The sequence below is a fragment of the Ornithorhynchus anatinus genome, chromosome 1 (genome assembly GCF_004115215.2).
Source record: "Ornithorhynchus anatinus isolate Pmale09 chromosome 1, mOrnAna1.pri.v4, whole genome shotgun sequence".
NCBI lineage: Eukaryota > Metazoa > Chordata > Mammalia > Monotremata > Ornithorhynchidae > Ornithorhynchus > Ornithorhynchus anatinus.
Window position 1 is genome coordinate 31,337,768 of NC_041728.1, and position 24,197 is coordinate 31,361,964.

The window sequence follows — 24,197 nt, forward strand, 5'->3', positions numbered from 1 at the left end:
TCTATGCCTCGGTTACCTCATCTGTAAAATGGGGATTAAGACTGTGAGCCTCACGTAGGACAACCTGATTACCCTGTATCTACCCCAGAGCTTAGAACAGTGCTTTGCACATAGTGAGTGTTTAACAAATACCAACATTATTATTCTTCCTAGGGCAATATTCTACCGCTCTCACCTGGGCCAGATCCCCCCAGGGTTTAAGGACACCACGGGCCGCAGCCAGGTAGCTGAGGTGTCATCCGCCTCAAGGAGCTGGAGGACGTGAAGCGGAAGTAGAGGAGCCCGGGAGAGAGAGCCAGGCTTTGGGCCGCTCGACTGCTGTCCGGCAGTGAGACGGTCGGCGGAGAGGGGCTCCGTCTCCCCCAAGGCAAGGCAGGCTAAGCGGCTCTAGCCCAGCCCTGGACTACAGGGGGAAAAGTGGCATCACTGGGCATTTATTGCTGAGAAATACCGTGGAATAGTGGGAAGGCATGACTTTGGAAAGGGAGGCCATGGACGGGCCTCTAGAGGCCCCTAAGCCTCCTGGAGAAGTAGGTGCTTGGATGGACGAACTGCAGCCCCGCCTGGAGCGGAGATTGGCATCCAAGGCGCGACAGTGCCGGCTGCCCTCTGGGGACGGAGGGCGAGTGTGGTGATGGAGATCAGAAACTCCCTCCCTCTCCATAAATGCCAGACCTGGAAAGAACCCAGGCTTGGGAATCAGAGGTCATGGGTTCTAATCCAGGCTCCGCCACTTGTCTGCTGTGCGACTTTGGGTAACACACTTCACTTCTCTGTGCCTCAGTTCCCTCATCCGTAAAATGGGGATTAAGACTGTGAGCCCCATGTGGGACAACCTGATTACTGTACCTACCCTAGTGCTTAGAACAGTGCTTGGCACATAGAAAGCTTTTAACAATTACCATCATTATTATTATTACCTTCAAAGCACTATTAAGAGCACATCTTCTCCAAGAGGTCTTTCCCAATTAAGCCCTCTTTCCCCCGGCTCGCCTTCCCTTCTGCGTCGTCCGAGCGTTTCGAACTGTGACCTTTGGACGTTTGACATCTGCCCCATCCCTAACCCCACAACATAAGTATACATATCTTTATATACTATAAATCACTCGTTTATTCATATCAATGTCTGTCTCCTCCTCTAGGCTGCATAAACTCCTTATGGGCAGGGAACGTGACTGCTAATTCTGTTGTATTGTACTCTCTCAAGTGCTTAGTGCACCGTTCTGCACATGGTAAGAACTCAGTATCACGGATTGATCGATCCATCAGGGTGCAGCTTGTCAATCCGGAACCCTCACGGGCCAACCAGACCCCAACGACATTTCTCCCCAAAGGCTCTATGAGTCCCGATTCCTTGCCTACCTCTACCTGGTCAACTGAGGCTCCGTCTGAGCTCTTAGGAACCGGGTACAGCTCAGGAATGAGTCAGGGAGAGGAGGGAAGGGTCTAGGACATAGGCCAGTGCTAGCCGGGTCTGTCATTCCATCGGATTTATTGAGCGCTTACTGTGTGCAGACCGCTGAACTAAGCGTTTGGGAGGGTACAATAAACAACAAACAGCCACATTCCCTGCCCACAGCGCGCTTACAGTCTAGGTGGGGAAGCAGAATGGCATAGTGGAGAGAGCACTGGCCTGGGATTCAGGAGGTCATGGGTTCTCATCCCGGCTCCTCCACTTATCTGCTGGGTGACCTCGGGCAATCACTTCACTTCTCTGTGCCTCAGTTACCTCATCTGTAAAATGGGGATTGAGACTGTGAGCCCCATGTGGGACAGGGACTGTGTCCAACCTGATGTGCTTGTATCCACCCCAACACTTAGTAGAGTTACTGGCACATAGTAAGCGCTTAACATATTCCACAATTATTATTATCAGAGGGTGTGAGTCCACAGGGAGGTCAGATGAGGGGACGCCACGAGGGTCTCGGTGTTATTGTAGCAGTGTGGAGAAGCCAGCCGGGGCCCCGCTCCAGTGGCTGGCGGGAAGGATGTGACACCCCCGTGGCCGGTGCGGCCAGACAGCCCCCTCCCACTCGACCTAAGCCGGTCTCAATTGGAAAGGACTGATTTCCCCCTCCCGACGCCCTGGCTTTCGGGAGACATCAGCAGGTCAGGGGTTGGAGGTTGTGTCTACCACCTGCACCGTCATCTCCCAAGGGCTTAGTACGGTGGTCCACATACGGAAAGCGCTCAATAAATACCAAGGATTGATCGATGGAGGGTTTGGACCTCCTTAAGGGCATGGACTGTGTCTACCAGCTCTGCTGTATCGCACTCTCCTATGTGCTCGGTACAGTGCTCGGCATACAGTAAATGCTCAAAATAAACCATAGTTCGATTGATTGAGGGATGTAAGCTTCGTGAAAGCAAGGATCGTGTCCACCAACTCCATTGTATGGCACTCTCCCAAGCGTTGGGTACAGTGCTTGGTACACAGTAAACAGCTCAATAAATACTACTGATCGAGGGCGGGAGCTGAGGGGGCCGGAGGGGCAGCGCTGAAACTACTCAGGGCTCCAGATGGAAAGAATCAGCCCCTCCAGCCTCTTTGCTAGTGTGACCCCCAAGGGACCATCCTCAGCCAACTAAATCTTCACTCCAACTTCAGCACCATGCTGGATTTCCCCGCTCACGCCTCGCTCCGGGGCTTGAGTTTTCTGGGGCTGAAAAGGAAGATGCGTTTCTCTCCGCAGAAGGTGATGTCATCATCTTTTAATGAGCTATAAAAAGGGTTGGGGTGGGGGGGACACGCTAGCCTCTACCTGGGTACCACAGGGCGCCGATTCATCCTCATGCTGGTGGGGCGCTTGGGGACGGGGAGGGGAGGAGGCCGACGCATCCATTGCCAGCACGGATGGCTCAGAGTGGCGGAGTGGCGGGACGGGAAGCACTGAGGGGGATGAAGACTCACCCTAATGGGAGAAGGAGGGGTTTAATACTGTGGAGCGAGCTCATAGGCTTAGCCCAGAAGGGTGACACCCCTGAAAAGGCAACATGGGAGCTGGGAGCCGGGCGGGGGTCGTAGCGAAGTCCTGGGCTGAGTATCGCAGCCCTCCTGGGAGGGACCACCCTGAAAGAATCAGGCTGGAAAGGGTCTGTAGGCAACTGTAGGTATCTTTGGGTCCTTCTCTCCTTCCTTCTCCTAGAGGTCGATGGGAAGGATCCCAGCAGGAAGCTCCAACCCTCCGACCGGCTCCCCTTTCCTCTAAATCCTACCCCTCTGCTCTGATTGACTGCCGTTCCCCCCCTCAGTCCCTCCCCCCCACCCCACCGAGGGCTCTCGGCCGGTTCACTTCCAAGCCACGCCACGCCCAGTTCGCTCGCTCTCTCCAGAGGCCCGGTCGCTTCCTCGGCCCGACCCCTAAAGGGGTTTTCCCGGAGGATTCAAGGGCCCTCCAAGGTTCTGGGAAACGGGCCCCTCCAGTCTTCTTTTCCTGGCCCTCACCCTGGGCTCAAGCATCCCCAGTTGGGTTTAGCCCCGCCACCACCGAATCAGGCTCCCGGCGGGCTGTGGGCGAGGGCTGGCTGTCACGGGGAGGGTGGTGATGGTGGGAGCCAGGTCCGGTAGCCACCGCCAAAGACACTGCGGAGGTCCGCTAGGAGGTCGCAGGCCCCTAAGGTTCTCTCCTTCGATTCTCACTGGGGGCCACGGGCTCTGGATGGCTCCAGGCTGTCGCAGGGCCGGGTGCCAGCCTGAGGAGCGGAAAGGGGGAGAACGGGCCAAGCATCTCCTCGGTCAGCCGCTAGGCTGGTGCCTGGGGAGGGGCAGCAGGAGAGGGAGGAGGAGAAGAAAGAAGTGGAGGAGGAGGAGGAGGAGGTCAGGGAAACTCAAACAGTGGAAAAGGCCCTTAGAAAACCAAAGGGAAGGTCATCCCCCGTGGGGAAGGGCTGGGGGAGGATCCAGCACCAGAGTGCCCTAGCCAACACCAGGGAATCAGCTGAGGGACCAGGGGACAGGCGGGGGCAAATCCCCCTGCCGGGCACCGCGCCGCTGCTGGACTCTCAGCCCCGGCGCACCCCCTTCTCGGCCCCTGGGAGGTATTGGTTGCAAGCAAGCACCTGAATATTGCCCAACGAAACCGGCCAACCCCTGCCTCGGCCCAGGGCCGTGGGGAGGGGCGGGAAGGGGCGGGGAGGGGGTGGGAGGAGGGATGGACGGGAGGGGGGCCCCCCGCCGTCCCCGGCAGCCTCCACGGCCCCGGACGGGGTCCGCTCAGTCTGTCTTGACGTGGCCGTTGGCCAGGGCCAGCGGGGCCCCGGGGCCGCCCGGCTCGGCGCGCTGGTCGAAGCGGAGGCGCAGCGTGTTGCGGATGATGAAGCGCTCCATGATGAGGGCCCCACAGAACCAGGGCACCGCGTACTCCAGGGTGATGAGGCCCATGAAGTCGAAGTCGAACTGAGAGTAGTCCCACGGGCAGGCGTTGAACTGGCGGAGGACGTAGCCCGTGGTGAACTCCCACAGGTAGGTCCAGAGCGTGTAGATGAGACAGCGCACCAGGAGGGGACAGCGGCTCCTCAGGCGCAGGTACATCTTCTCCACGATGAGGATGGACGTGCCGTAGATGAACAGGGCCCAGACGCTGGTGACGCCCGGGAACTTCCAGTTACAGTTCACCACGAACTCCCAGGCCGCCGTGAACATCACTTCGCAGAAATAGCCGTGGATGGCGTAGAGGTACCAGCGGGACAGAGCCGTCAGGGGTTCCGCCGAGGCCATGCCGCCCCCGGGGCCCCGTCCGGGACCCTGTTGGTGTGAAGGAGGCGGAATGGAGAGGGTCACGTGAGTTGCCCGGGCTTCCCGCCACCTCCCCTCCTTCCCGCTTTCGGCTTAGAGAAGCGGCACGGCGTGATGGGTAGAGCACGGGCCAGAGAGTCAGGAGGTCGTGGGTTCTAATCCCGACCTCCGCCACTTGTCCTCTGGGCGACCCGGGGCAAGTCACTTCACTTCTCCGGGCCTCAGTTACTCATCTGTAAAATGGGGATGGAGACCGTGAGCCCCATGTGGGACAGGGATTGTGTCCAACCCGATTACCTTATGTCTACCCCAGTGCCGAGTGCTTGGCACAAAGTACTTAGCAAATAGCATCATTATTATAATCATTATTCTGGCCAACTCTCAATAGTTGGGGGTTGGAGTCACCCAGTGGCGCCTTATCCCGGTCCTCCGTTCCCCAGCTCTTTTTCCTCTGACTCTGCTTTTGCTGCTCCGCAGCGGGAGGAAGAGAACAAAACCAAAAAAGAGAGGCACCATTTCCATCAGCCCATTTTCCGAGTCACAGGGGCAGGTGGCAGGGAACAGCCTGGAAGGACTTGGAAGCCTCTGGCTAAGAAGAGGTTTGGGATTATCTGGAGACTGAGTCATCCACCCGTGCACTCCCTAGAACCGGCTGGGCCTAGTCAGTCCGCCGCCCCGTCCCTCTGCCCCCGCCCCAACGTCTCCCCCACAGTCCCCCGGGCACCAACGGCATTCTGAGCACCGCCGATCCAGTGTTTGCGTCTCAGTGGCGTTTGGCCGCTTCCCGTTCCCCCGGCTGGGGTCGATGGGCCCAGTGTGACTTTTTCCTCTCACTCGGCTCAAATTCCCAGGGAAAAGAACCCAGCGGGTGAGTGGAAAACAATGGGTTTGGCAAACTCACAGACGGCCGGAGAGGGACCCAGACCCACTCTGCCGACAACGAGGCAGGGGGTCCCTGCTGGAGGGAAGCCTAGACAGGCAGGTGGGTGTGGGGCTCCAATGGGCCTCCACAAGGTGATTGCGCCTCAGTTCCATCACCTTTGTGACCCTCGGGCAAAGCCGTAGGGGGTACTGGCCGAGAGGGACTGGAACTCGTACTTCAGACGAGCAGGCCCAGATGGGGCCGCCCAATGATCGCCAGAGAATCCTGCAGCAACAGGAAACCAATGCAGGTCCCTAAGGGACAACAAGGCGGAGAACCTGGAGAACCTTCCAAAATGATCCAGGTGGCCGGGCTCAGCAATCCTGGGAAACAGCACGGCCAGCACAGCTGCAGATGTCAAAGGTACCACCCAGGCCAAGACAACAGCAAAGAACCTCTGCCTCCACAGCTCCCCTCCACGAGGAGGTCTGTGGCAATCACCCGGCCCAGAATCCCAGTGGAAGCACAGTCTCTTGCCACGTTCCCTCAGCCCGGGAAAGAATGGCCCAGTGGATAGAGCACAGGCCCTCAAATCAGAAGAACCTGGGTTTCAGTCCCGGCTCTGCCACTTCTCTGCTGTATGACCTTGAGCAAGTCACTTAACTTCTCTGGGGTTCAGTTATCTTATCTGTAAAATGGGGATTAAGACTGTGAGCCCCATGTGGGTCTTGGACTGTGTCCAACCTGATTACCTTGTGTCTATCCCGGGGCCTGGTACATAGTAAGTGCTTAACAAACATCATCAAAACAAACAAAAGAATGAAAAGTGGCTGAATGGGGAGGCTTGGTTTTCCGGCTTTCCGGAACATTTCTGGAAGCTCTGACGGCGCTGTTCGCGTGGGGCAGAGTTTCCCCTAGAGAATTATGGTATTTGTTAAGCGCTTACTATGTGCCAGGCACTTAACTAAGTGTTGGGGTGGATACAAACAAATCAGGTTGGACACAGTCCCTGTCCCACATGGGGTCACAGTCTCAATCCCCATTTTACAGATGAGGTAACTGAGGCACAAAGAAGTTAAGTGACTTACCCAAGGTCATAGAGCAGACAAGTGGCAGATCCAGGTTGAGAACTCAGACCTTTTGACTCCCAGGCCCGGGCTCTATCCACCACGCCATGCTGCTTCTCGCCACACCACGCTGCTTCTCAAATAATAATAATGATTCTCCGGCCATATTCCTGGCGGGGCTTGGGAAGAAAGGGCTGATGTGGGAGAACAAGAGTCTCTGTCTTCCCACTGTGGAGGTGGAAACCAGGGAGGAGAACTGAATACTCTGGAAAGGGAATGTGTCTGTTATTGTACTGTGTTCTCCCAAGCGCTTAGTACAGTGCTTAACATACAGTAAGCGCTCAATAAATACAAATGAATGAATGAATGGAGTATTCCTGCCAGCTTCCTCTGGAAATAGGAAAGAAGGAAACAATAGGTGGAGGCCACGAGGCAGCCTTGAAGGATTTAGCTGAGGCTGACCGCAGGCAGTTTTCCAACCCAGAAGCAGACAGACGCTTTCTCCCCGGAGTAGGTCGTGGGGGGAGTCGGGGATCCAGAGCCTAAGGGAGTAACAGACAAGGATCCAAAGAGATGGGGGAGGGACGAGGTCTGCATCCGGTTTGGGGAGAGGAGGTACAGTCAGAATCCAGAAGGGCAGCCAAAGAGTGACGGAAGGAGCCTGGGAGTGAGGAACCTTGAATGGGGAAGCCAACATTCCCCCTCATGACCTTGAACTACTCCCCCGACCTCTGGGCGGCTTAGCTTTCCCACCGACAGAACGGGACTGTTGGCTTGGCTGGCTTTTTAACGAGGATAATGAGCTGGTGTTTGGGATTAGCCAGAGCGGCGGGAGTTTTAAGGAGCTCTTGGGGAAGCACCTGGATACCCTGGCAGATAATCAAGAAGGACCAGAGCTTTCTCTGTCCCAGTTGTCCTCCATTTCTACGTCCCAGCCAGGCAGGATTGAAAGAAGTCCTCTAGCCTGGCAGCAGCAGGAATCTAAGTGAAGAGACTCCTCAAGTGAGAGAAAAACAAGACTCACTCCTTCCTGCTTCACCCGCCCCTCAGCCACAGAGCACTCATGTCCATATCTAGATGGTAAGTTCCTTATAATGACAATAATAATAATCATAATTACGGTATTTGCTAAGCTCTTACTCTGTGCCAAGCACCATTCTAAGTGCTGGGGTAGAAACAACGTAATCAGGTTGGATACATTCCCTCTCCCATACGGGACTCACGGTCTTAATCCCCACTTTATAGATGTGGTACCTGAGGCGCAGAGAAGTTAAGTGACTTGCCCAAGGTCTCACAGCAGATGAGTGGCAGAGATTAGAACCCACGTCCTCTGACTCACAAGCCCACGCTCTTGCCACTGGGCCGCATTGCTTCTATGTGCGCAGGGAATGTGTCTTTAAACTCTGTTGTATTATACTCTCCCAAGCACTTAGTAGAGTGCTCTGCACACAGTAAGTGCTCAAAAAATACCACTGATGGGTTGATTGCTTCACTAAGAGGCAAAGACACCCCTCCACCCGGAACCCTTCCGCACCTCCCCGGCTGCCTTACTCTCGGTGTTCACTACCAGACCACGTCTCCTGCCCCTCCTCCCAAATCCCCTGAAAAGTTCAGTTACTCCTTGGTGCTTGACATCTGTTTACTGCCCAGCTAATCACCCGGCAGGGGTACCCCCCGCTTAAGCAGTCCGGGCATGAGAACCCTGGACCCAAGGCTCTGGGAGAGTCTTTGAGATGAAAAACCACGAGCTAACTCAGCTTTTCTCCTGAAAAATAAGACGTGGAATTCGTTAAGCGCTTACTCTGTACCAAGTGCTTTGCTAAGCACGGGTGTAAATACAATATAAGGACACTGTCCTTGTCCCATATGGGGCTTACGGTCTCAGAGAGAGAGGGAAAACAGGCAATTAAACTCCATTTTATAGAGGAGGAAATGGAGGCCCAGGGAGTTAAACAACTTGCTCAAGATCACCCAGCAGGAAAGTGGCAGTCGGGATTGGACCCGACTATCTAGACTGTAAGCTCACTGTGGGAAGGGAATGTGCCTGTTTATTGTGTATTGTACTCTCCCAAACAATACAGTGCTCCTCACAGAGTAAGTGCTCAATAAATACTATTGAATGAATAAAGCAGAACCCAGGTCTCCTGATTTCCGGTCCTGTGCTCTAACCACTAGACCACACTGCTACGCTGTCCTCTTTGGCGTGGCCTTAATCTGGGTTCCTGGCTTCCGTCTCCATCTTCATGGAGCCTGAACTGACCCCGGACGAAGGCGGCAGCCTGAATACCCGACCCCAGCCCCTCAGGTCTCGGGTCTCCAAAGGTAGTCTCAGGTGGGGGAGGGAGGGATGGGTCTGCCAATTTTAACACTGACAAGGTTTGGGAAATGTCTGGGGGTCTTAAATCCCATCCAGGTGCCCGGAGGGGAGTCTAGCAGATTGGCAGCCGGGGCACGTTACGTCTTGGAATGCTCTGTCCCCAAAATCACGGGAGCAGGAGGAAAGGGGCTTTGGGGATGGGTTTTGTGAAGAGAAATGATGTCTTCCAGGGGGAAGAGAAGAGAGGTGGAAGGAGAGCAAGGAAGGGGATGGGGGGGGCTGGGCTGCCGGGCCCTGGTGCACAAGTCGGGCAGCGGGAGGGCTTGAGGAGGGTTAAGTGGGGCGGCAGAGAGGGGCCCGCCCCAGAGGGCACTGGAACCCCGAGCCAAGCACCTGACTGAGGTCAGCGCTGAGGATCAAAGAGGATTTGCGGCGGGCCGTTCCCGGGAGAGGAAGAGCTGAGGCCCACGGGGTGGGTGGAGCTCCAGACTTGGCTGGATTTTCAGAAACCAGCTCCCTAAGCTTCCCTAAGCCTCGGCGGACAGCCTGGTGAACCAGCGTTGAACTCCCAGCCGGCGGGCGGGGGACCCACGCCGCCAGGTTTGGGAACCGGCTCCACCTCACAGGGGTTCTCGCTCTCTCGCTCTCATCTCTCCGGCCCCGCCCCACGACCCTCAACCTCACGCCACCGTCCTGCCCCGGCCCCGTCGGCCCCGGGACCCAGCCACCGGCCGGGGTTTCGCCGGGGGCACGCTTCCAGGAGCTGGCTTTGCCCTCGAGGTCTACATCCAGGAGATGCCAACCGCAGCCCGGCGGGACTATGTGGGGCTGTAGGGAATGTGGACGCTGGGGAGGTAGTAGCGGGGAGGGAAACAGGGAGGAGATCGTGTGAAGGGGATCCGACATTTGCTTTTGGCCACACTCGCAGTGGACTCAAGAAGCCTAGAAGGACAGAGAGCAGAAGCAGGCTGATTGGAAAATAATAATAATAATGTTGGTGATGTTGGTATTTGACACAGGGGAATCAGGTTGTCCCACGTGGGGTTCACAGTCTCAATCCCCATTTTACAGATGAGGTAACTGAGGCACAGAGAAGTGAAGTGACTTGCCCACAGTCACACAGCTGACAAGTGGCAGAGCTGGGATTCGAACTCATGACCCCTGACTCCAAAGCCCGTGCTCTTTCCACAGAGCCACGCTGCTTCTCATTATTCATTATAATAATAATGATGATGATGGTACTTGTTAAGTGTTTACTATGTGCCAAGCACTGTTCTAAGCACTGGGATAGATACAAGGTAATCAGGTTGTCCCACGAGGGGCTCACAGTCTTCATCCCCCTTTTACAGATGAGGAAACTAAGGCGTTCAATGACTTGCCTAAGGTTACACAACAGGCAAGTGGCAGAGCCGGGATTAGAAACCACCCAGATCTGACTCCCGGGATCGTGCTCTTTCGACCGGGTCACGGGGCTTCTCCAGTATGGTCGGGCATGAATGGACATGGCCATTCACCTTCTCCTCACTCATCCTAAGATTACATTTGTTCTGCTAATGGATCTTCCCTCCCCCAAACTCTCCCGCTTTTGCTTCCCCTGCTTCTCAGGTTCCATGTGAGATTCCCCCAGGGCAGAAGCTGTGCTCCTGCAAGCCTCTGGGCACACCTGGGGAGAGGGAGAGAACCCCAACTCCTTCCCTGCCTTCCCCCAAGCCCGGAGGTCGGCCCCTCTCCTCCTCTGCCTTCCTGGGACGGGCTGGGAGCTGGTCGGACACGCGAGGAGCACCGTCTCTGCTCGAGAACCGAGCTGTGGCCACCGTCTCTGGACCTGGCCAGCGGGAACCACTCCAGCCACCCTGAAGTTGCCCCCCTACCACCACCACCAGCCCAAGGTCCCTCGGTCCTCGAGCCAGTGTCGGAGCTAGGGCCGGGAGGACATCAGATCTGGAACGTGCTTTCCTCCTTCCGTGCGAACGTCATTTTCCCAGGGCGGGGAGATACCTGGGCAGGAGATGGCTCTCTTCTTACACCAGTCGGCCCCTGGGTTGATGTAAAGTCCACAGCACCTGGGGGACAAAACCCCAGTTCCTGAAAACAGGCCCCAGAAGAAGCAACGAGACCACTTTTAATCCTTCCTCTCTCGTCCCGTGGGGATTCTCTTTCCGAGTTTGTTCCTGGCCCTCCCGGCAGCCAAGACACTCGTCCAAGGTGAGCCGTTTTACAGTTGAGGAGACTGAGGCCAGAGAATTTAAGTGGCTTGCCCAATGTCACCCAGTAGATGAGTGGCAGAGCCCTAGGCCCCAGCAGGCTCTCAGCTTTCCGGGGTGGGCAGGGCTCAGGGCCTTGAAAAAGCTACCTTTCTGGATGGGAAGAAGTTCCACCCGAAAACCAGAGCCAGAGCTAGATTGCAAGCTCCCTGACGGCACGGGTCAAACCTCCTAACTCTATCCTACACTTCGAAGCGTTTAGTACAGTGCTCTACCCAGAGTAAGTAAATACACTGCCTCTTCCTACCCCGACAGAATTACTCCTGGAAAGGGGAGGGGCGGCGGTTGAAACGGTGAGCCGAATCAGGAGATCATTTCTTCAAATACTGCTAGACTTTTGTATCTTGGAGCTCCAGGGTTCTTTCTCTCAACCAATCAACATTTACTGAGTGCTTGCAGTGTGCAGAGCACTGTACTAAGCGATCCCTCCCAGATCCCTCCCAGAAAAGGCTCTCAGGCTGCAGGAGGTGTCTTCCAGGGACCACCCACCAGCATACACTGTCTGGGACAGTCACGAAAGGCCCCTAGTGAGGTGGACTGGCATGACTCTCCCCACTTCTCGGAGGGAGAAGCTAAAGCACCGAGGTCTAAAGAAGTCCCAGGCTGGCACAGCTGCTAATCCAGTATAGCGGAACCAGAACCAGCTGCCTCACGCCAAGAAAGAGATCCAGTTTCATGCCGGCCCTGGAGGCTGAGCCCAGGAGGAATCTGATTTGGCCCAACATTTCTGCGGCCCCTGAACCAGCCCCAGAATGGCTGTCTCCTGGCCCTTCCCTGGGTCTGATCCAGCACGAGGCTGGACTCTGGGGCAACGGCTAATGGCCGCTAGACCTGGGCCGGGATGTTGGGCGGGGGGCAGAGGTCAGAGCTTCCGCCGCACGAGCCCGTGCTTGGGCGGGGCAGCGAGACCGCAGACTCACTCGTCACACCCTTGGATGCTCTGCCGAGGTCAGACATCAGGCTCGAGGTCCAGAAGAGGCCCAGACCAGCCCCCTTCCCGGCGCAGTGCTGGGGCCCGGTGCCATCCTCACGCTCGCGGGTAAGCATCAGCCTGAGCGCCTACGAGATCCTCGGTGCTGCGGGCACAGGCGTGGGAGTGAGTGTGCGTGCGTTTTCCATGGGTTCCTGCGGGCAGAAGCAGACACTCTGATTAGTGTTTGGATCGTCCCTGCCTGTGTATCAGAGAGCTTGAAGGGTTGAACCAGAGGGCTTCGGCGACCCCTCCCTGTTCGTGCCCACCCCATGCCCCCAACTCTAATATCACAGAGCTCCCAAGCCAAATCCACTTCCCCTCCCCAAGAGAAGCAGCGTGGCTCAGTGGAAAGAGCACGGGCTTTGGAGTCAGAGGTCATAGGTTCGAATCCTGGCTCGGCCACTTGTCAGCTGTGTGACTTTGGGCAAGTCACTTAACTTCTCGGTGCCTCAGTTACCTCATCTGTAAAATGGGGATTAAGACTGTGAGCCCCACGTGGGACAACCTGATTCCCCTGTGTCTACCCCAGCGTTTAGAACAGTGCTCAGCACATAGTAAGCGCTTAACAAATACCAACATTATTATTATTATTATTAATGATGATTAAATTTGGGTTCTGTCTTAAGCACTCATTATAGGCCACGCATTGTACTAAGGGCTGGGGTAAATACAAGATAAGGAGGTCAGATACAGTCCTTGTCCCTCACGGGGCTCACAATCTAAGGGGAAGGGAGACTAGGTACTGAATCCCCATTTTACAGATGAGGAAACTGAGGCCCAGAAAAGGAAAATGACTTGACCAATGTCACGTAGCGGGCAAGAGGTGGAGTCAAGATTAGAACCCAGATCCTGCTGCTTCCTACTGCTCTTCTCCAAGAAAGCCCCCCTCACACCAGCCCACTTTCTCCCACCTTAGCCTCCCGAGCCCCCGATGAGACTGGGGTCGGGAGGAGAGGGACTGGGGGAAATCCCGAATGCACTGACTTGGGACACCTGGGTTCCAAGCCCCCACCACAGACCCCTAGGTATTCAGCTTCACCCAGCCCCTGGGGGAGACCCTCTCTTCCCAGCCGTGATGAGGCTAATGCCATGCCTCGATCCAACTCCCCAGATATCCGGCCTTCTGGTAGCTCGTTACCGACCCGACCTGGTTGCCCCATAACTGGTCTCCCCGACTCCTTGCAGCGCAAGCCTTCCCTCTGGGAAGCTGACATCACAGCACTCTCCGGGGACCTAATTCCTGCCTCCTTCCTTCCCCCGCCAGCAGGCTGTCCCTAGAGACATCCTGCTCCCAGGCCTGAAAGCTTCCCCTGACCACAGACCCCCAATTCCCCCCAAAAGTGACCCGAGTTGGGCCCCACCACAGGGTGGCTCCCTCTCAGAAGCCCACACCCTGCACGAGCAGTCAGCAGTTCAAACCAGAACCCAAGTGACCCATTTCCCTTCAGCTCCTGCAAGGCCCGGAGAGTGGGAGGACGGGCCGCTGTGATGCCGCTTCTCTACTGTGTGGCGGCTGATGAGAGCCGGGAGAGAGGGAACGTAGATAATAATGATAATGATGATTTCGGAATCTGATACGCCTTACTATGTGCCGGGCACTGCACTAAGCAATGGGTAGATAAAAGACAATCGGGTTAGACACAGTCCCTGTCCCACATAGGATTCCCAATCTCAATCTCCATTTTACAGAAGAGGTAATTGAGGCCCAGAGAAGGGAAGTGACTTGCCCAAGTGGCGGAGCCAGGATTAGAACCCAGGTCCTCCTGACTCTCAGATCCATACTCTAACCACTAGGCCACGTCGACTCCCGTTGCCTTCAGCATGGGGGGACAAGGAGCTATAATAATAATAATGTTGGTATTAAGCGCTTACTATGTGCCGAGCACTGTTCTAAGCGCTGGGGTAGATACAGGGTAATCAGGTTGCCCATCTGAGGCTCCCAGTTTTAATCCCCATTTTACAGATGAGGTAACTGAGGCACCGAGACGTTAAGTGACTTGCCCAAAATCACACAGCTGACAGGTGGTGGAGCCAGGATTAGAACCCATGACCTCTGACTCCTAAGCCCGTGCTCTTTCCACTGAGCCACGCTGCTTCTCATAACCCACTGCCCAAGGTCTGATACCTCTGCCCCGAACAGACAGAGAGAGCTGTTTGGCAGGGATCCGGGGTGACTGGGGATCTCAATCAGTTAATCAATGGTACTTACTGAGCGCTTACTGTGTGCAGAGCTCCCTACTAAACTCTGAGTTGGTAGACACGATCCAGGCCTTTGAGGAACTAGATTCTAATCTACTGTGTGGCCTTGGGCAAGTCACTTAACTTCTCTGTGCCTCAGTTACTTCAACTCAACTGGAGATTAAGACCGTGAGCTCCATGTGGGACTTGGACAGTGTCCAACCTGCTTAGCTTGTCTCTATCCCAGTGCTTAGTTCCATGCCTGGTATATAATAAGTGCTTAAAAAATATCATTAAAAAACAATTTAAAAAAATGTACGATCTGGTAGAGAGACAGACATTAAAATAAATTACAGATGGGGAAGAAGCACAGAATAAGGAGAGGTCTATAATTGTCGTGGGGGTGGGGTGGAGTCAAAATTATTTGCGGAGACAGATCCAAGTACATAGGTGATTCGGACGGGAAGGAGAATAAGGTGTGGAAATTGAGAAGCGCATCTGGGTGGATCCAGACAGGAGGGAGTGTGTGAGGAAGGGGCGACGGCGAGGGAGACGAGTTCAAGGCACAGTGATGTACAGCGGTAGGAGAGGAGTGAGGTCAGGTAAGAGGGGGGAGAGCTGAGTACCTAAAAGCAGATGGTCGGGACTCTATATGCTGCAGAAATGGATGGGCAATCACTGGAAATTTTTAAGGAGTGGAGACACATACTCAAAAACACTTTTTAAAAAGAAATCTGGGTTTCAGAGGCAGAGGCAGCGTGGCCTAGTGGAAAGAGCACAGGCCTTAGAGTCAGCGGTCCGGGATTCTAATTCCAGATCCTCTACTTCCCTGCTTTGTGATCCTGGATGTATCACTTAACTCCCCTGGGCCTCAGTTTCCTCATTGGTAAAATGAGGCTTAAATACCTGTTCTGATTTAGACTGTGACCCCCATCTGGGACAGTAACTGTGTCCTGATTATGCTGAATCTACCCCAGTGGTTAGTATAGTGCCTGGCACATAGAAAGCGCTTAACAAGTACCATTAAAAAAAATACTGAACAAAATACGGACCGGAGAGGGGAGAGACTGGAGGCTGGGAGGTCAGCGAGGGGGCCGAGAGAAGCAGACATCTGGGCAGGAGAGGGCCCGCCCAAGACTACGGGCTACCGTTTGAGACTTTGGACTGCTCTGAATCCCCCTGGGGCCACCAGCCAGGCCTCTGATCCCCCTGGCTCCCAGGTGAGAGGTGAAGAAAAGGGACGGGAAGCCGGAAAACAGGTGCGTGTGCGGGCCCTGGCCGTCCGGAGGATCCTGCACCTGAGGCCCTGGCTGTGGGAGGGACCTCACCCTGCGGGATCTGACCGTGTATAGGGTCCCGCACCCGTGGGCTCTGACCGTGTGGGGAATCCCACACCCGTGGGGTGTGGCTACGTGGGGGAATCCCACAACTGTGGGTTCTGGGAGCATGGGGGATTCCACATCCTTGGGCTCTGGGATTATGGGGGTTTCCGCATCCGCGGCTCCTGGGAGCATAGGGGAATCCCACACCCGTGGGCTCTGGGAACATGGAGAATCCCACACCCGCGGGTTCTAGTCACGAGTGGAGACAGACTTACAAACCGCTCCAGGAAGCCCCATCGCGTTGCGGGTGGCGGTGGAGGATTCGTCCGTCCCACTGTCCGTCCGTCCCCGAAATGGCAGGGGGAGAGAGGAGGAGGAAGGAAAGGTCCGGCAGCAGGATGCAGCTGGGGCTGCGGGAGGCCCAGGAGGAGGAGGAGGAGGAGGAGAAGGAGAAGGAGGAGGAGGAGGAGCAGTAGAAGGAGGGGAAGAGCAAGAGCAGGAGCAAGTGGAGGAGGAGGATGAACTGGAGTGGGAGGAGCAGGAGCTCTCCCGGTCCAACCCCAACCCCCGCCACGGGCCGGCCAGGTGACCGTGTGTCTGGGGGTCAGGCAGGGGTCAGAGCCAGTTCTTCCCCACCGGACCCGGGCCAGCTCCTACCTCTCTGGTCGGGGGGAGGCTTGTTTCCTGGGGGCGGTCGTTGCGGTCCCCAAATCCACGGCAGCGGTGGGGGGACCCCGACCCCGGACCTCCACGCCCACCCGACCCCGGCCCAGTCTGACCCGGCCCGCCGGAGCAACCGCTGAAGTGAAAGAGAAAGCGGACCCTCCGGGAGCGGCTAACAAGCCAGGGGAGGAGGGCGAGCGGGAGGAGGCAGAGGATGAACAGGAGGAGGAGAAGGAGGGGGGAGGAGGAGGACCAGGCCCAACTCATCAGTCCTGGACAGCTGCCCGGTCCCCCAAGTGGCCGCAGCTCACGGGGGCAGCAACTCCCACGAGGCCACACCCCACGGGTGCAGGATCCCCCAAACAGCCATTTCCCAGGGGTGCAAGATTCCCTCAGGCAGCCAGAACTCAGGGGTGCAGGAACCCCCACCTAGCCAGAGCCCAGGGGTGTAAGATTCCCCCAGGCAACCAGAAGCCATGGGTGCAGGATCCCCCATGCGGCCAGAGGCCAAGGATGCAAGACGCCCCATACAGCCAGGACTCAATCAATCAAACAACCGCATTTATTGCGCACTCGCGATATGCAGAGCACTGTATTAAGCAGTTGAGAGAGTACGCTATAGCAGTATCCCGGCTCTATCTGCTGTGTGACCTTGGACAACTCAATTCACTTCTCCGTGGCTCAGTGGAAAGAGCACGGGCTTTGGAGTCAGGGCTCATGAGTTCGAATCCCAGCTCTGCCACTTGTCGGCTGTGTGACTGTGGGCAAGTCACTTAACTTCTCTGTGCCTCAGTTCCCTCATCTGTAAAATGGGGATTAAGACTGTGAGCCCCACGTGGGACAACCTGATTCCCCTATGTCTACCCCAGCGCTTAGAACAGTGCTCGGCACATAGTAAGCGCTTAACAAATACCAACATTATTATTATTATTATTACTTCTCTGGGCCTCAGTTCCCTCATCTGTAAAATGGGGACTGAGTCCGTGAGCCCCACAAGGGACAGGGATGGTGTCCAACCTAATTTGCTTGTATCCACCCCAGCGCTCGGTACAGTGCCTGGCACATGGTAAGCACTTAAGTATCATGGCATTCATTCATTCATTCGATCTTATTTATTGAGCGCTTACTGTGTGCAGAGCACTTTACTAAACGCTTGGAAAATACAACTCAGCAATAGTTCTATTTCTGCCCACACTGGGGTTACAGTCTAGAAGGGGGAAATAACACCAATAATAATAATTATTATTATAACAGATACACTCCCCACCCACAACGAGCCCCACGAGGTCCGACGGACTGGACTAGAGAATCCCCTGAAGCTGGGTCAGGGGGGAGAGAGGATGGGACAGAGACAGGGATGGAAACATTTGCTCTCCCTGCCTCATCTGCAGTCTGGGCCGCGAGTGCAGAGTTAAGACTGCCTGCTCAGACTCCAGCTGCCAGTGGGACTTGGTCTTTGAGGGTTTTTCTGAAAAAGCAGCGATGTGGGGGCAGAGGACAAGCACCTCATACTTGCTCAGTCAGTGAATTGTACTTAATGAGCTCTTACTGTGTGTATAGCACTCTACTCAGCACTTGGGAGAGTACAATAATATGAGACAATGAGCTTACGGCCTAGAGGAGGAGACAAAGATTATTATAAACAAATAAATAAATTACAGGTATGCACATAAGTGCTGTGGGGATGAATAAAGGGAGCAAGTCAGGGTGACGTGGAAGAGGAGGAAAGGAGGGCTTAGTCAGGGAAGGCTTCCTGGAGGAAATGTGCCTTCGATTAGGCTTTGCCTGTTGGATATGAGGGAGGGCATTCCAGGCCAGAGGCAGGACGGGGGCGAGAGGTCGGCGGCGAGATAGATGAGATCGAGGTAGAGTGAGAAGGTTAGCATCAGAGGAGCGAAGTGCGTGGGCTGGGTTGAAGTAGGAAAGTAGCGAGGTGAGGTAGGAGGGGGCAAGGGGATTGACTGCTTTAAAGCCGATGATGAGGAGTTTCCGTTTGATGCGGAGGTGGCTGGGCAACCACTGGAGGTTCCAAAAGAGAGGGGAAACCTAGGCTGAACATTTTTGTAGAAAAACGATCCAGCCAGCAGGGTGAAGTATAGACTGGAGTGGGGGGAGATAGGAGGCCGGGAGGTCAGCATGGAGGCTGTTAGAGTAATCAACTCTCCCACTGCCCCCAATGAGTCTGTCACTCTTGGGCAGGCGTGCCCATTATACTGCAAAGTTATTCACGGATTCCCCGTGTTTGCGTGTCCTGTCCGACCTCTTCCTTTAAATGGGATCTTTATTGGTCCTCCTTGAGTCCTCTCCAGATTGTTCACATCTGGAGGGCAGGGAAGGCTCCCTCCCCAAAGCGCTGTAACTACCTGGGCCTGGTGGACCGCTCCACCTGCCGGTCACTAGCCACGTGTGGCCGAGACCGTGGATGCGCAGGGGCCTCTCGGCCGGGAGGCCACCCTTCTCTCCATTTTTCCCCGCCACAGGCTCCGGGCTGGCTTGGAGGGGCCCACGGGACGAAGCCACGGCTAGGCAAACTGGGACACAACCCTCAGCCCAGAGGCTGAGTCTGGCTCCTCGGGACACCTGGCTTTCCGGGACGTAGGCCAGGCGAGACCGGCGAAGGGCCGCCGGGCTCAGGTCCGAGTCCACGAATCGAAGGGACCGGGCCGTAACTACCGTGAGCATCTGGGTTCCTTAGGCACATCCGGGAATCGTGCAGTAAGCATCATTACCCTGAGGAGCTTTAATCAACAGATGCTGGCAGGAAACTCTCCCTCCCTCGCCCTTCTCTGCCCTTCTGATATCTGATATAAGCCAGTCTGGGAAATTAATTCTCTCTGCTCATCCGATTTATCCCTAAAAACAAAATCACCCCAGCCCCCGCCTTAATCCCAGTACCAATCAGAGTCTTCTGATTCCAGAGGGAGCGGGATTCCCCTCAGCTCTCCCATTATAGAGGAGGCCTGGAGGCCTGGTTGGAGATTCATTCATTCATTTAAGCACCTACTGTACTAGTTGCTTGTGAGAGTACAATGCAATACAGTAAACAGACAGTCCCTGCTTACAGGTCATGGGTTCTAATCCAAGCGCTTAATACAGTGCTCTGCACACGAGAAGCAGCGTGGCTCAGTGGAAAGAGCACGGGCTTTGGAGTCAGGGCTCATGAGTTCGAATCCCAGCTCTGCCACTAGTCGGCTGTGTGACTGTGGGCAAGTCACTTAATAATAATAATAATGTTGGTATTTGTTAAGCGCTTACTATGTGCCGAGCACTGTTCTAAGCGCTGGGGTAGACACAGGGGAATCAGGTTGTCCCACGTGGGGCTCACAGTCTTAATCCCCATTTTACAGATGAGGGAACTGAGGCACAGAGAAGTTAAGTGACTTGCCCAAAGTCACACAGCAGACAAGTGGCTGAGCCGGGATTCGAACCCATGAACTCTGACTCCAAAGCCCGTGCTCTTTCCACTGAGCCACGCTGCTTCTCTAACTTCTCTGGGCCTCAGTTCCCTCATCTGTAAAATGGGGATTAAGACTGTGAGCCCCACGTGGGACAACCTGATTCCCCTGTGTCTACCCCAGTGCTTAGAACAGTGCTCGGCACATAGTAAGCGCTTAACAAATACCAACATTATTAGTAAGCGCTCAATAAATACGACTGAATGAAATCCTGGCTCCGCCACTTGTCTGCTATGTGACCTTGGGCAAGTCACTTCATGAGCCTGAGCCTCAGTTCCCTCCTCTGTAAAAGGGGGATTAAGATTGTGAGCCTTATGTGGGACAGGAACTGTGTCCAACCCAAATATCTTGTGTATACCCCAGAGCCCGGCACATAGTAAGCGCTTAACAAATACCACAATTATTATTATTATTATTATTATTACTACAGTCTATGGAGGGGTGGGGGGGGAGGCAGACATTATTACAAGTAAATAACAGATATGCACGTAAGTGCTGAGGGGCTGGGAGGGGGAAAGAACAAAGGGAGCTGGTGGGAGATGAGGAAAGGAGGGCTTAGTCAGGGCAGGCCTCTTGGAGATGTGCCTTCAATAAGGCTTTGAAGGGGAGGAAGGTGACTGTCGGATTTGAGGAGAGGGCGTTCCAGGCCAGAGGCAGAACGTGGGTCAGGGGTCAGCGGTGAGCTGGACAAGATTGAAGCATAGCGAGAAGGTGAGCGTTCGAGGTGCTAAATATGCTGTCTGGCTTGCAGTAGGCGAATAGCGAGATGAATTAGGAGGGGGCAAGGTGACTGAGTGCTTTAAAACCAATGGTGAGGAGTTTTTGTTGGATTTGGAGGTGGATGGATAACCACTGGAGTTTTTTAAGGAGTGGAGAGACGTGCCCTGGACATTTTTGAAGAAAAATGATCCGGGAATCAGAGTGAAGTCTGGACTGGAGTGGCGAGAGACAGGAGGCAGGGAGGTCAGCCAGGAGGCCGATGCAGAAATCAAGGAGGAAGAGGATGAGTGATTATATTAACGTGGTAGCTGTTTGGATGCAGAAGAAAGGGCGGATTTTAGCGATGATGTGAAGGTGGGACCGACAGGATTTGGTGATGGATTGAATATGTAGGTTGAATGAGAGAGAGGAGACCAGGATAACAACAAGGTTACAGGTTTGTTCAATCATTCATTCATTCAATTGGGTACTTATTGAGCGCCTACTGTGTGCAAAGCACTAAGGTCTTGGAAAAGTACAGTATAACTGACGCATTCCCTGCCCGCAGTGAGCTCACAGTCTAAATGGGGAGACGTTAATATCCATAAATAAATTACAGATATATATTTATGTATAAATACGCATATGTGCTATGGGGATGGGAGGGAGGATGAATGAAGGGAGCAAGTCAGGGCGACGCAGAAGGGAGTGGGAGAAGAAGACAGAAGGGCTTAGTCAGGGAAGGCTTCCTGGAGGAGTTGTGCCTTCAATAAGGCTTTGAAATGGGGGAGAGCAATTATCTACCTGATATGAGGAGGGAGGGCATTCCAAGCCAGAGATAGGATGTGGGTGAGAGGTCGGTGGTGAGACAGAGGCACAGTGAGAACGTTAGCATTAGAGGAACCAAGTGCGCTGGCTGGGCTGTACTAGGAGAGCAGCGAGTTGAGATAGGAAGGGGCAAGGCCATTAAGTGCTTTGAAGCCAATGGTGAGGAATTTTTCCTTGATGCTGAGGTGGATGGGCAACCGTTGGAGTTTCTTGAGAAGGGGGGAAACGTGGTCTGAACGTTTTTGAAGAAAAATGATCGGGGCAGCCGGATGGAGAAAGCAGGGAGGTCAGCAAGGAGGCGGATACAACAATCAAGGCGGGATAGGATATAAGTGCTGGCATTAACGGAGGGGACGGGGCAGATTTTGGCGATGTTGGGAAAGTAGAACTGACAGAATCTAGTGATGGCTTGAATATGTGGGTGGAACGACAGAGAGCAATCAAGGGTAATGTGAGACAGGAAGGATAGTGGTGCCCATCTACAGTGATGGAAAAGTCAGAGGGGGGACAGGGTTTGGGTGGGAAGATAAGGAATTCTGTTTTGGACATGTTAAGCTTGAGGTGACGGGGAAGACATCCAAGTAGAGATGTCTTGAAGGCAGGAGGAAATGCAAGACTGCAGAGAGAGCGAGAGATCAGGGTTGGAGATGTGGATTTAGGTGTCATCTGCATAGAGGTGGTAGTTGAAGCCATGTGAGTGAATGAGTTCTCCAAGGGAGTGTAGATGGAGAAGAGAAGGGGACCCAGAACAGAACCTTGAGAGACCCCCACAGTTAAGGGGTGGGAGGCAGAGGAGAAGCCCATGAAGGAGACTGAGAATGAGCAGCCAGAGAGAAGAGGAGAATCAGGAGAGGACAGTGTCAGTTAAGCCAAGAATTGGATAACGTTTCCAGAAGGGGAAGGTCCACAGTGCCAAAGGCAGCTGAGAGGTCGAGGAGGATTAGGATGGAGTAGAGGTCGTTGGATTTGGCAAGAAGATCATCGGTGACCTTTGAGAGGACAGTTTCTGTGGAGTGAAGGGGGCGGAAGCGAGATTGGAGGCGGTTAAGGAGAACTGGAGGAGAGGAATTTGAGACAGTGGGTGTATACACTTGCTCAAGGAATCTGAAGAGGAATGGCAGGAGGGAGATGGGGCGATAACTGGAGGAAGATTTGGAGTCAGGAAGGATTTTTAGGATAGGGGAGACATGGGCATGTTCGAAAGCAGTGGGGAAGAAGCCATTGCAAACAGTTGAAGAAAGCTGTTAGGGAATGAAGAAGGGCAGGGGCAAGAGTCTTGATAAGGTATGAAGGAATGGGGTCAGATATGCAGGTGGAGCGGTGGATTTTGAGAGGATGCAGGAGATCTTCCTAGAGAAACTGTGGAAGGATTGGGAGTGTTGAAGGGGGGGCCGGATTGGGGGGAGGGACTGAGGAGGGGTTGGGGGAGATTTTAGAAAGCTCACACCTGATAGTGTCAATAACACCGATAGCATGATGTAGTGGATAGAATATGGGCCTGGGAGTCGGAAGGTCATGGGTTCTAATCCCGAATCCGCCACTTGTCCGCTGTGTGACTTTAGGCAATTCACTCCTCTTCTCTGTGCCTCAGTTACCTCATCTGTAAAATGGGGACTGAGTCCGTGAGCCCTACGTGGGACAGGGACCGTGTCCAACCCCATTTGCTTCTATCTACTCCAGCGCTTAGTACCGTGCCTGGCAAATAGTAAGCGTTTCACAAACACCATAATTATTATTATTCATTCAATCGTATTTATTGAGCGCTTATGGAGACGAAGAGGACTCACTGGTCAGCCCGAAGGCTGACACGGACGGATTCTGGAATTCAAAGTCCTGTGCCTTCCTGCCTCGGCTCTGCCCCGGCCGGCAGGGGCCACGTGATTGGGTCTTTCTCTCCTTAGAGCACCTGCTGGGATCACAGTCCGGGAGAGTTGCCGAGGCGCACTGTAGCAAGAGGGCCTAGAGATTGGCAATGCGTGCCTGCTGCATGAGAGAATAATTGCAGCCAGTCAGTCGATCGTATTTATTGAGCCCTTACTGTGGGAAGAGCACTGTTCTAAGATCTTGGGAGAATATAACACCTAACAGACGCATTCTCTACCCACAGCGAGCTTAAAGTCTAGAGAGGGGGAAACAGACATCAGTAGAAATAAATTACAGAGACGTACATAAGCGCCGTGGGGCTGGGAGGGGACAATGAATAAAGGGAGCAAGTTGGGGAGATGCAGGAGGTGAGAGAAGAGGACTGGAGGATTTAGTCAGGGAAGGAGGAGGAGATTTGCCCTCATTAAGGCTTTGAAGGGGTGAGAGAAATTGTCTGTCGGGAATGAGGGAAGGCCTCTTGGGGAAGATGTGTCCTCAGTAAGGCTTTGAAGGGGAGAGAGGGATTGTCTGTCGAGTTTGAGGAGGGAGGGCGTTTGAGGCCAGAGGCAGGTCGTGGACAAGAGGTCGGCGGAGAGATAGATGAGATGGAGGTACAGTGGGAAGATTGGCTTTAGAGGAGCCAAGTGTGGAGCGACAGCGAGAAAGAAAGGAGCGGAGGAGCCAGGAATGGTAGGAATTGAAGCAGGAGTCAGGCTCTCCGCACTGCCTCCTTGCTGATGCTGGCTCCTCTTTCCTTGTAGGTCCTCTGGCATCTGGCCCTGCCAGTTTTAGCAGAAACCCGCTCCGTTGTGCGTTCTCGGAATTCGTTTCACAGGGCCGGCTCGGCCAGCCCCTTCGCCTCCTCCGGCTCCGGCCCGCCTCTGTCGCTCATCCACAAGCTTCCCCGCCTTGACGCCTCCCTCTTCCTCATCTCCTTCTCCTGCGCCCCATCCCGCCCTCCCACTGACCCT

The 24,197-nt window shown here is 54.7% G+C and overlaps 1 protein-coding gene across 3 annotated transcripts in view; it reads right to left on the minus strand.

Moving 5' to 3' along the window:
* Positions 1-2,697: 2,697 nt before the first annotated feature.
* TMEM229B (transmembrane protein 229B) overlaps positions 2,698-24,197 on the minus strand; it is a 46,843-nt gene continuing 25,343 nt past the window's right edge. For 2 of the 3 annotated variants that reach the window (XM_029062068.2, XM_039911469.1), the window contains exons 2-4: positions 12,166-12,370; positions 10,980-11,044; positions 2,698-4,744 (exon numbers count right to left, since the gene is read on the minus strand). In XM_029062068.2, the coding sequence (XP_028917901.1) occupies positions 4,214-4,744; positions 10,980-11,044; positions 12,166-12,292 (723 nt within the window). In that variant the 5' untranslated portion in view covers positions 12,293-12,370 and the 3' untranslated portion in view covers positions 2,698-4,213. Of the gene's footprint in view, positions 4,745-10,979; positions 11,045-12,165; positions 12,371-16,375; positions 16,440-24,197 lie in introns of those variants that run through there. The other variant, XM_039911472.1, reaches the window with a different exon arrangement.